This window comes from Pagrus major, chromosome 14 (genome assembly GCF_040436345.1).
Source record: "Pagrus major chromosome 14, Pma_NU_1.0".
Lineage (NCBI taxonomy): Eukaryota > Metazoa > Chordata > Actinopteri > Spariformes > Sparidae > Pagrus > Pagrus major.
Window position 1 is genome coordinate 12,728,182 of NC_133228.1, and position 11,913 is coordinate 12,740,094.

At 40.7% G+C, this 11,913-nt stretch overlaps 2 protein-coding genes across 6 annotated transcripts in view; one reads left to right on the plus strand and one right to left on the minus strand.

The window, feature by feature from the left end:
• Window positions 1–5,563, minus strand: part of tfec (transcription factor EC) — a 56,113-nt gene extending 50,550 nt beyond the window's left edge. For all 5 annotated transcript variants that reach the window (XM_073480676.1, XM_073480675.1, XM_073480674.1 and 2 more), the window contains exons 1-2: window positions 5,483–5,563; window positions 3,516–3,653 (exon numbers count right to left, since the gene is read on the minus strand). In XM_073480676.1, coding sequence (XP_073336777.1) covers window positions 3,516–3,533 — 18 coding nt within the window. In that variant the 5' untranslated portion in view covers window positions 3,534–3,653; window positions 5,483–5,563. The remainder of the gene's footprint in view (window positions 1–3,515; window positions 3,654–5,482) is intronic.
• A 61-nt stretch (window positions 5,564–5,624) lies between these two features.
• LOC141008582 (aldo-keto reductase family 1 member B1-like) lies at window positions 5,625–11,665 on the plus strand. Its single transcript, XM_073481016.1, has 10 exons — window positions 5,625–5,766; window positions 7,176–7,343; window positions 7,459–7,575; window positions 7,810–7,887; window positions 8,211–8,333; window positions 9,366–9,472; window positions 10,049–10,130; window positions 10,377–10,460; window positions 10,568–10,650; window positions 10,770–11,665. Exons 1-10 carry the CDS (start codon window positions 5,701–5,703, stop codon window positions 10,810–10,812), a joined length of 951 nt encoding a protein of 316 aa, XP_073337117.1. The 5' UTR covers window positions 5,625–5,700; the 3' UTR covers window positions 10,813–11,665.
• The last annotated feature ends 248 nt before the right edge of the window (window positions 11,666–11,913 follow it).

Here is an 11,913-nt window from a genome sequence, read left to right on the forward strand (position 1 = left end):
CATAACTGATCAGCGCCGCTCGACTTGTAAGAACCAAAAACACACAAGTGTTTTTGGTCAGCTTTACGGGAACGGCGACATTTCAATCCAGAGGAAAAGGGCTCCGATACTGCGTTCACGGTCACACTGTAATCTGCATAATGACAATGATGAACAACCCATCAGGGACAGTTTGAGAGAAAAAGCCTGCAAATTCTCCTTCAGATGCATGTTGATTGTGTTTATTCATGGCAGTTAGGTTGATGAGGGAGCAATATGGAGGAGGTTGGATGGACACTTGTTATGTGTTACCGTTAAAATAGCAGACATCTCTTGACGAGGAACAAACAGCGAAGGCAGACTGAAATCAAGGCGTCTGTGAAAGCTCTCAGGAATGCAAATTCAAAAGCACTTCATTACTTGCTTTTTCCCTGCAATCTTGTGTCTGAGAGACTGAACTAAGTGGTTAATCAAGCCAAAAACCAAACCATGTCTGAGGGGCCAGAGAGGAGACGCCTATGCTCGCAGACAAGGCCACGGCTGTGTGTATGTGTGTTCACAATATGTATGTTAGGTTTTTGGATCCATGAAGATCTAGAGTTTTTTTATTAATTTTTGATCATATATTTCAGACCACACAAGGTTTAATTGCAGTATGAATTTACTAGAGCAGGATGTTTAAAATAGTTTCATTACATTGTTTCAAATGAAAGTATAACAAGCCCCGATGACAAGTTAGCTATTACTAGAAGATGAAAGGTTTCTTCAGTCAGATACGTTTTGAGCTTTCTGTCTCTCTTTCGCAAGATACTTACGTTTTTTTCTTTTTGCTAAGAAAAGCCGTTATTAGAGCCGATAGTCGAAATAATAGGTATTTGGCGAGGAATGCTAGCAATGAGCAGAACAATAAACCAGATTATTGGTCAAATTATAAATTTAAACTGTTATTGGCACTCAATTAAAAGTGAGGGGATCACCAAAGTCATCAGGATTCATCCTCTGGAGAACATGATTGTCTGCACGACAGACGGACTGACTAACATTGCCATCCCTAACGCCACATGGCTAGCGTGGCTAAATATTTACAGTGACCTTACATAATACTAAAGCCATCTGCCAGATGTTGAGTTGTAACCCCCCACCATTATCAAAACTCTTAAATGTGAGGTCAACAGAGGACACTCTATTGAACTGGTGCGTGTTCGCAGTACATTTAGGATTATTACCGTATAACTGCATATTATATTTGCATTCAGGAGCACCGTGACAGCTGAAATGAGACAAAAAAAGGCAATAATGTGTTTTTCTGCTTCTCTAATTTTCCACATCGTCTCCATCGGAATTAGAAATGCACACAATAGCCTACCGTCTCTGTGGTTATGTGAGGACACTCATTCTGTCTGTCACATGCAGTTCAAGACAAGAGAAAACCGCAAAACCGGATACTTTTAGCTATGAGAGGAATTTAAAGAAAACACGTAGCGCTTGATTTTATGCAGAGGTTCTATTACGAGGAGTAGCTTGAAATAGTCCTGCAAAATGTGTTCTGCGCAAATAGGATGGTTAAGGAAAGACAATACGAGACTGTTAGACAGTAATATGTGTTAAAAGTGTTAAAAACATTAAGGGTATCCAGGAAATTACCAAAACATGCTGAAAAGTGAAGTTAGTGAAGAGGCCCTTTCACACACACACATTCCTTAACATTAGCTGAATAAATTGCCTGGACTATTCTGGTAGAGGCAGGAGCTTCTCTTGTTCACATAACCAGAGTCTTAACACGATTTCAGTGCTATGCGTCCATTCACACACCAACACCAGCCACACTGAAGTCCTCTGCTGTCTGAAATTAGATGCTTTTTAGTCAGAGGGTGCTGGTGTGGTGCGTGTTTGTAGAGGTGATGGAGATTTTCATTTCTAAACCACAGCTGGAAGTTAATTAAGGCTGCAACTCCTCTTGATTCTTCAATTTTTTTTGGTCTATTGACAAATGTCCTCAAATGCATCTCATCAGACCCCAAGAGGGCATCCTAAGATTGCTTGTTTTGTTCGATCACCGGACCAAATCCAGTTTACTATCATAGAAGACGGAGAGTAAGAGCAGATGTTTACATTTTAGTAGCTGAAACCGGTCAACTTTTTTTGTTCACCTTAAAAAATTAAAGGTGTGATTGATAACATTGAGCCACTTAATGCACCTAGCTAGCTAACGTCAACATTGCTAACGCCGTTTAACATTAACATCGCTAATGCTTGCTAGCTAATGTTAACGTTTCCAATGCCAGCTAACGTCAATGTCGCTAACGCTGGCCTTTTTTTTATTATTAGTTCACAATCATTAGGAAAAGAGATACCTTTATTCTGTGCCTCTCTACAAGCTTGGTAGATGTATTAAAAAATGATGTGCCTACATGAAAATGTTATCAATATGACCTTTAAGTAAACGATTGATCGATTTTGAAAATTGGTGCTGATAGATTGATCAAATTATATCACTGGTAGACTGATGGTAAACTATTTCATGGTCTAAAATTTTATTTTTTTCTCCACATCTGGCGACCCTTGGAAATTAACTCCTGACCTCCTTGGGGATCGCGACCCCCATGTTGAAAACCAATCGAATAATCGATTAATTGCCTAATTGTTTTAGCTCTATATGAATTTTGACATTCTGCCTAATCCAGATAATAATGGGATTAATGTAAATTTTGCATAATTTTCCTCTCAGATCAGCCGCGATGATCTCCAGTGTGTCCGAAAACATGTAATGCACTTGACAAGTGACCGTGATTCACTTATGACGTGGGGATTTCTCTCCCCTGATCTTGTTGTTGTTCGACAGACGGAATGTGAGGAATGCGAGTGTGTGAGTGAACTCGGCGGGAGCTGACACTCGACATTAGAATTACGGGTGGAGATTATGACCCGGGGCGCTCTGGCAGAAACGGAGAAAAAGACAAGCAAAGCCAAGGCCAGTGGGAGAGACAAGAGGAGGGAGAGGCAGGGAGAGGCAGGGAGAATGGCGCAAAGGCCATGAAATGAAATGAGGTGTTTGATCTCCCTGGGACAGGTCAGGTCTTACCGGTGGAGTGTCTGATCTGATGCAGAGCCTATGAAAGAATGGACACCACCGGCTGCACCGAGCATTTATTATGGCCACACATAATGGAAAAGGAGACAGTGGCTCATTGTGATCTATGTATTTATTTGTCACACCACCATCCTTTCTTTGTCCCACAAGCGTATGAATATTTCTCACTTTTTCTCTTCAAATTCTTGGAGCGACACACCTTGAAATCTCACCTGAGTCTACACTCTTTTTCCGAAAGTTTTTCCTTGAGAGGCACTTGGTTTTACTCGGGGCCTCTGTTGTATCTTCAAATGGTCGTTTCCTCTTTTTCCCTTTATTCTAATCGATGCAGTCGCTACAGTGGAAAACGTACCCGCCCGCGGACGCCAAATAAGAGCCTCTGAAATGAAAACTTTACCCCCTCTTTTATGACAATTGTATGTGCCTGTGTCTTCGTCTGGTTTACCTGTGGGTCTTTGATCATGACAGCATGCGACGCTGTTTGATTCCTGGGGTACTTTGACAGTTTTGCAGGCTGGCAAAAGGCCCTCCGGTGTCTGAAGTTAGATCAGAGGAGACGGGGGCCTGAAAAGCAGGCGTCCAGCTGGGAGAAGATCAGAAGAGACGCAAACTTTAGCGAGAGCCATTGTGAGGTACACAGTGGCTGCTGGCTCCCATAACTTTTCCCTTTATATGTTTTTTATATCGCTCTCTTCTCCCCCTCTTATCTCCTGCTCAGAGCGCTGAATGGCTCAGTTAAAGGTCTGTGAGGTTTTTATCTGATTCTGACAAAAAGAGACACCTTGTATTTGTTCCCCCTTTCAGATATCTCTTGGGGTTTGAGGCCGGTCTGTGTGTGCACATTCACGACGGAGCACATCTGCTTCAAAGTGTAAGCATAAGGCCATTAGGGAACTTGTAGTCAAAATAATGAAGACTAATTAAAAAAGATGATCTCCTACGTTACACGCCACATGCTGGACAACGAACATACCCGAGGCTGCTCCAAGAGCATTGCTTCTATGTGTAAAGTTAAATCAAAAGATTGGATGTGTGTGAGTGAAATGACCAGTCATGATCAATCATTTCAGTCACTGTAATTACTAAACGTATTAGCTAATGTATGAAGTTATGGGATTATTTTACTGTGGAGCCTCAGCTGGGTGATTTGAGGAGAGGCTCACATGATTAGTAAGTGTGGTAATGGTGCCCTCTAGTGGCTCAATGACAGAACCAACATATTTAAAGAGAAATGGAAAAGGCAGGTGTTATTTTGCCAAATGGTTCTCAGGCGTGGCTGGTCTTGGAACTATATTGGGTCCTTTAAAAGATTAATGTGCATTTATTCTCCTGAGGAAAGGGTACTCACTTTTTTGTTGTCAAGGTCTTAAAAAGGTCTTAAAAAGCACAGAACCACTCCAATTGTTCACGTTCAAGTGAATTTGTTTAATTTGTGTTCACTGGCTGCATCCATGGCCAATCCTCAGCCAACTTAAAGGTTCACCCCTAAATGAAAATTCAGTCATTATCTACTCACCCGCATGTCAATAACTTGGGTGAAGTTTCGTAGTCCGCAAAACATTTTTAAGGAGCTTCACAGCAAAACTGCCTTGCAGCATTTTTCAAATGTAAAAACAGCTGAAATCAAAACATAAGATGGCTCCGTGCAGCTCCTTCATTGTGATCCAAGTCTCCGGAAGCCCTGAGATCCCAAATTGATTTGAAAAAGACGTTATTTAAACCCTCGATGTGCAGTCAAGCTTCTGTACTCACTTCAGGAGGGAAGGGGAAAGATTCAGGCTTAAGAAAGGGTGTAAGTTAAATTCAGTTAAATTTGGGATCGAAGAGCTTCTGGAGACTTGGATTGCACCAGAGCCAGGCCATTTTATGTTTTATTTAGGCTGTTATTTTACGTTTTAAAACAAGTCCCCATCTACTTCAGTTGTTTAGGAGAATTCTGCAACGGTGTTTTTGCTGTGAAGCTCCAGAGATGTTTTGTGGACTACGAAACTTCACTTGACTTTCCATCAGCATGAGGAGGGTGAGTAGATAATGACATAAATCTCATTTTTTGGGTGAACTTATCCTTTAATACCGTGGTGGGGAGCAACTAAGTATATTTACCACGGTAATTTTAACATTTCCACTTTATTTTATGTCATACACCACTTTTTTGAGGTAAATGTTGTACTTCTTGTACTACTGTACTACATTTCTCTGACCTAAACTGATTGGTTACTTGATGGATTCATATTTAACATGATCAACACATAAATAACGATGCACTACTATTAATTAAACCAGCTGTAAATGATGTGATCGATGAGGTGCACCTTGGACAGACTTAAAGAAGCCTAAATTAAAGCACGATTCAATAATACTGTCAGTACAAATGTTGCATACAGTTACCTCCGTTTAAGATCTGATACTTACTCTAACAACTGTGGCTTGTTGGAGTCCACACGTGTTAAGAAAAGACAGGTAAACCCAGACTGACAGCAGCGTGTGGCCGCTGCTGACCTAAATGAATTACAAGGCATCACTAATCGATCGACGAGCCCAGCGCTCTGCTAACAGTGAGCTATCTCTACCTCTGCTGTCTCTGCTCGGCTCTTACGACAGCTCGCAGGCTCTGCTCGTCCTCTGGAGAAATGGCAACAACAGTGAAACTGAACACCGGCGCTCACATGCCCATTGTGGGGCTGGGGACGTGGAAGGTGAGTTATTTTTTTTTATAATTTGTATTTTCTCCGCCGTCCTACCGAGTTAACTTAGCTGATAGTCGACGCGTCAGGTAAGCTAGCTGGACTGGTCACTCGAGAGCACGGACTGTCACATAGCCTTAATGAGTGGTTGCGAGTAACTTTGGTATGCACACATTTCTTTATATCTATATTAATTCGCTTGTCATTGCGTTTTATTGTACAAGTAACCCTGGATTGACTTTTATTTAGCACTCGGCACAACAAAACTGATACCAGCCGTGGCTAATGCACTCTTTCTAGCAGCGTGACCGTCGTGTGCAAATGTGCTGTGTCAGGTTTACCTGCTCTGCGTTTTTCTTTGATTTATTGCAAGGATATTACTGAAAGTCACAATTACAATGAAGTTCAAGTGTTAATAGATGCCAACAAGCATGTAACTCTTCTTTAAAGTGCTTCAAGTTGCACCAAATCTTCCTGAACAACCAGTTTGACCGTGTGTTCACAATAAGGACAAGCCTTATTACTTCACCACCAACAAGGCAGCTGTTTCCTGCTTTATGATATATGAGATTTTCCGTCCATAAAATATTTAATAATATGGGCATCTGGCAGTAAAATAGATGAGGTGATTATTAGTAAATACAATTTAAAGCCATTTGCTCCTGAACAGTTGGGATCAAATGCAGAAGACACATCATCTCAAGCAGCACTTAATTATCTTTCTGTCAGCCAAGACACATTACCCAGAGGTAGTGCTGTAGCAATTAGTGAGAGTGTGTTGCTTTTCAAGCAAAAAATGTCAAACATTTGCTCCTTCCAGCTACTTAAGTGTAAAGATCTGCTGCTTTTCTGTGTCAAATACGATTATAAATGAAGATTCATATATTTGGGCAGCAGGTTGGACAAAAGACTCGATTTGAAGACGTCACTTTGGCCTCTGGGAAATTGTGATCAGCATTTTATAGACTTAAACGATGACTAGTGAAAATAAAAGGCAGAAAAATCAATAATGACGATTAACTCTAGTTGCAGCCAAACCCCAATGGCAACATTAAAGTACAACTTAACAGATTGTTTGGCCCATTACTGACCAAAAAGTCCCACGATCTACACCGGGAGACAAAATCTGGAGCTAACATTTCCTTTTAGACTAAGGACAATGGTATTTTTGCAAAATTTTATGTACAACACTGATATAACAATATGTATTATACTGACACCGTGTAAAATTTGTATACCACAATTAGAGCCAGACCCATACATACATCAGTTGATCGACATTATCAGCCGATACTGGCCTATCACAGATATATCGGTATCGGCGTTTATGATGTCAGTATCAGCCAATATAAAAACCTTTTGGTTTTTAAGAAGGCAGTCCTGAAAAAATATAATATAATATAAAAATATCTGTCCATCAGTCTCCCCCTGGCAAGGTCACAGAGGCGGTGAAAGCAGCCATCTCAGCGGGCTACAGGCACATCGATGGAGCATACGTCTACCAGAACGAGACCGAGGTGGGAGAGGGTGTTAATGCCATGATCAAGGACGGCGTGGTCAAGAGGGAGGATCTTTTCATTGTTAGCAAGGTGACTTGTGGGTGCAAAATCTATGCCCTAATTATTATTTCTTCCACAAATAGGCCATCAACCCGATGTTTATTTCACCTTAGCTCATTGACTTCCCTGTCTTTCCATTTCACAGCTGTGGTGCACTTTTCATGCAAAGTCCGTGGTGAGACAAGCCTGTGAAAAGACTCTCAGTGATCTCAAACTGGACTACCTAGACCTCTATCTAGTGCACTGGCCCATGGGTCTCAAGGTAGGCACACTATTATCTTAGCAACAATGTGTGAAAATATGTGTTTTATCTTTCTGCCTATAATTCAGGTGGAATCAGTGCACGGATGAGCAAATATCCACATAGTTTATTACCAAATGTCCCTTTTATGTAAAACGACCTTTTTACTACTATTTTCTAATAGTAGATATATTGTCACTATCACAGTAATGTGATGTAAACCTGCAGACTGTTAATCCCTCTGTCATGTTACAGCCTGGCAGTGATCTTATTCCTCTGAACAGCGAAGGAGAGACGATCAATGATGATACAAACTTCCTGGATACATGGGAGGTGAGATAAACAGACAACCAGCTCACTTTTACCAAACACAAGGTTCAAAAACTTGCTAAAAAAAAAAGATTCACAAGAATTGTGACTGTCAACCACTGCATTTTTAAGCTCTTGTCCGTTCATTTAATTGATTAATTGTTTATGAACAACAGTTTTGTGGAAGTCAGAATATTTAGTTAGAGGGGGTTCTTAGTCTGGTATTTTGTGACAGGTGTATATCAGAGTAAGCTGAGAATGGCATGGTGTGGGAATCAAGATCAATGAGATAAGGTTAACTAAAGGTGTTTTTTTTTTTTTTTTTTGTCTTTGGTCAATTTCCTCAGGGAATGGAAGAGCTGGTGGATGCTGGTTTGGTCAAAGCAATCGGTATCTCCAACTTCAACAAGGAGCAGATTGAAGCAATCCTCAACAAGCCAGGCCTCAAGTACAAGCCGGCCAACAACCAGGTAGACTAAGTGACGTGTTTACCTAAGTGAAGTCACCTTTGTTGCGCAAGGCGGTAACACATTCCACCTGATGATAACAATAAGCGCCAGTTGCTGTTTAAACATGCATGCACAGCCTTAAAGACACAGCCAAGAAAGCGGATGCGTTTCCAGTGCTTAAAGGACAAGAGGCCGTAATGGCAGTATCTGTCTCCTCCTATCAGCTCTGAGAAATGAATGTCCTGCTAATTCGTAATGGGCCGCAGCAGTTCTCCCCCCAGGCCAAAGCAATTAGCTGAGGTGACCTTATATTTTTGCCATTTTTCAGAGCCATTGTTCAGCATCAATGTCTTGTTTTGTCCGTTGTATATTTGATTACAGCCCCATTTTCCTTCTGCCCTTTGTCGTCATAGGCACAGAACCAGAACAAATGACGCGCATTTATTGAATGAGCCATTTTCTTTCTTTCAAACAATGTCAGATAAGTACAGCAGGCTCTATTGGCTTATGTTTAATGCAATCACACTAATATAGTCTTGTGCCTCTCTTATAAACACGTGCTCGAATATTTTTTGGGCTTTATTTTGCAAAACGCACCTCTGCACAAAGCGGTCAGACAGGACAAGCCTTTTATTCAGCCTGAAGACAGGGAAAATTGGAAGGCAGTATGGAGGCCAGTCACAATGTTACGGTTCCTATTTTTGAATATATTTGCGCTGCATGAATTGAGACGGATCGGAAACTATTAATGCGCTAATGTAGGGAACTTCAACTTGCGTCACAGCATTGCAGCATAAAATTAGCCAAAATTAGCATGTCCACACTGATGTCGTGGCTTCATTTTTTCAATAAATATAGAATGTGTCCTTAAGAAAAGACACTAAATTGAAGTTTGAAGCCAAAAGCCATTGGCTGGACATTTACAAAGTACTACTCTATCTTGTATTGTAGAAAGCAACAAAATCCTTTACCCTTGGTGTTTGTTTAGTTTGCTTTACTCATAAGTTTTCTACAATGCATGCCAAGACTTGTTTGTTTGTCCCTCTGCTATAGGTGGAGTGCCACCCGTACCTGACCCAGGAGAAGCTGATCAACTACTGCCACTCTCAGGGCATCTCTGTGACAGCTTACAGCCCCCTGGGCTCCCCTGACAGACCCTGGTCAGTTAGCGTGACAATCACAGTTGTGTCAAAATAACACGAGAAAGGAATTGTATAATTTATTTATTTTTTTACACACTGCTAGAAAATGGGTCATGAAAATTGCCAAATCAGTATTCGTTGCGGTCTGTCTGTCACATTCTGTCTGTGGTTTGTATCAACTTGTGACTGTTGTTCCTCTTTCTCTTAGCGGTTTGTTTGTGTGAATATTTTGTCACGATTTAGACTTAAAGTAATTGGCTTATTTGTTTTGTTTAGTTTTTGATTGATAAATCTTGATAATTCATACATTGTGATTCTGGGTTGGTGACTCGCACACCCAAAAAACGCCCCCATTTTTCAACATCTTCCTCCAGAATCGCTGAATAGACACGCACAAAAAAAGCTTCACAGCATTCGAATGTTGAGTGTCAGCATTGAATGAAGCTTTGAATCATTCAATACAGTCCCAGTTAATTCAGAGTTAGCTCATGGTATTTCTATGAATTTGTCTACCTTTTGATTGTCAGCAAAATAATGAGAAATGAAGTGTGCGAGTCTTGTAAAATTATACTGGATGATGTATTTAAATTGCAGGGCTAAACCTGACGACCCCTCACTGCTGGAGAATCCAGACATTAAAGCCATTGCTGAGAAGCACAAGAAGACAACTGCTCAGGTACCGCAAAACAAAAACTAAACTAAACTAAACAAAGTTTTAGAAATGTATTGTGCACATGCAAACAAAATACTTGTTCCTCTTTTCTCTGGCATCTGTAATCTGAGTTAATTCTCAATCACAGTGCAGTAAATGAACACAAGACAGAAAAAGGCAGTTGAGTTAAATACCCTTCACATGGCTCTTATATTTAAAGTCATGACTTCTTATGCTCACACGTTAATACCCTCTCTCCCACTCTGCCAGGTCTTGATCCGCTTCCAGGTCCAGAGGAACGTGATTGCGATCCCCAAGTCGATCACACCTCAGCGCATTCAGGAGAATTTCCAGGTAATCAGCTGAGAAATAGTTCAGATACTTTCTAGGATTAGCTCTCAATCTGCTTCGCTTACTTACGCTTGTGGCTCGTGCATGAAGAGTTGTTCACATCTTTGCAGGTGTTTGACTTTGAACTGAATGACGAGGAAATGAAGACTATATTGGGATTTAACCGGAACTGGAGAGCCTGTCCCATGCAATGGTGAGATTGTACATCGTTGTGTGCTGTTTTGTTTTTGTTTTAACATTGTTAAGAAGATGTTGTCTGCCCGGAAATCTATTAATTTTCCTTGTCTTTCTTCTCTCTCTTTGTCTGTGTAGGGGCATAAAGCACAAGGACTACCCATTCAACACTGAATTCTGAAATGAAAAATGCTGAGTTTTCCACAGGTTTACAGTGGGTGCCGGGGCTTTCTTCTCTGCTCTCTCGACTGATCGCTTTCCTGTTCATTAGAGCAGCTTGCAGTGCTGGTGTGGCCTTGCATCTGATTTTCATATTACATTTTTCAAGAGAAACCTTGACTTCTATTATTACCCGTTTTTCTCTCTATGAAAGCTGGTAACCAGATTTACAAACACTCCAAAGACCTGAGGTCATTGTCAAGTTTCTGAGCTTGGTGTCGGGTAGATTACTTTGAGGTCCGTATAGTTACTGAAGAAGGTAATGTGTGCCATATACAGTACAGATTAAATATTTTTTTATGTGAGTAATAATTCTTAGTTAGTTCTAAGAACATAAAAAGCAATTAAAAGTACTGTCACCTAAATGTATTTGTTGTTTTTAAGTATCTTGTTACAGGAAAACTACCTAAAGTAAAGTCAAAACATATCTTTTATAGCACAAATGTGATTCTTGATAGATTTATCTTATGCCAAAGCACTCCTCATGTTACTAAACATGTTTTTTCTTCTTCATTGTCTGATCAGGTTTATTTTTTACCACTTGTGCAGAGGCATCGGTGCCTAAACATATAGAGTTGACTGCAAAATTAAAAGCACTATTATCTCCGTCAAATACAGAACAAATTACCTCGACTTGTTTTAGGATGTCAAAGTACTTACCACTGTTACTTGTCGTGAGTCATACATGGCACTTTCTTATCATGTGTATTAACCCTGTTATGAAATATTCGCTTTCACTTCCCGTCTGAGCTGTTTTGTTATGCGCTAAAATAAAGTCCTGTGGGGGGGAAATAAAACAAGCTGGTGAAAGTTTATCACGTTGTGCCTCTTTTTGACCACCAGGGGACAGAAATGAGAATAGTCAGACTGAGGGAATGAAGGAGTGAAGGAGCTGCTGTGCCACAGTACCGCTACTCACCCCAAAAGCCTTATATAACAGTGATGAGTATATATAGCAGATCACCTTCATGAATGGCAGAGATTGAGGCTGTTAACCAGTAGCGTCCTCAAAGGGTTGCCGTGGCACCCTGATAACATTATTGGCCAGTCATGAGTTGCATAT

Coding starts and splice junctions, on each gene's coding strand:
- LOC141008582 (XM_073481016.1), top strand. CDS start 5,701: ATGGCAACAACAGTGAAACTGAACACCGGCGCTCACATGCCCATTGTG. Junction 7,576..7,809: donor ACTGGCCCATGGGTCTCAAG/GTAGGCACACTA, acceptor GTCATGTTACAG/CCTGGCAGTGATCTTATTCC. Junction 9,473..10,048: donor GGCTCCCCTGACAGACCCTG/GTCAGTTAGCGT, acceptor TTTAAATTGCAG/GGCTAAACCTGACGACCCCT.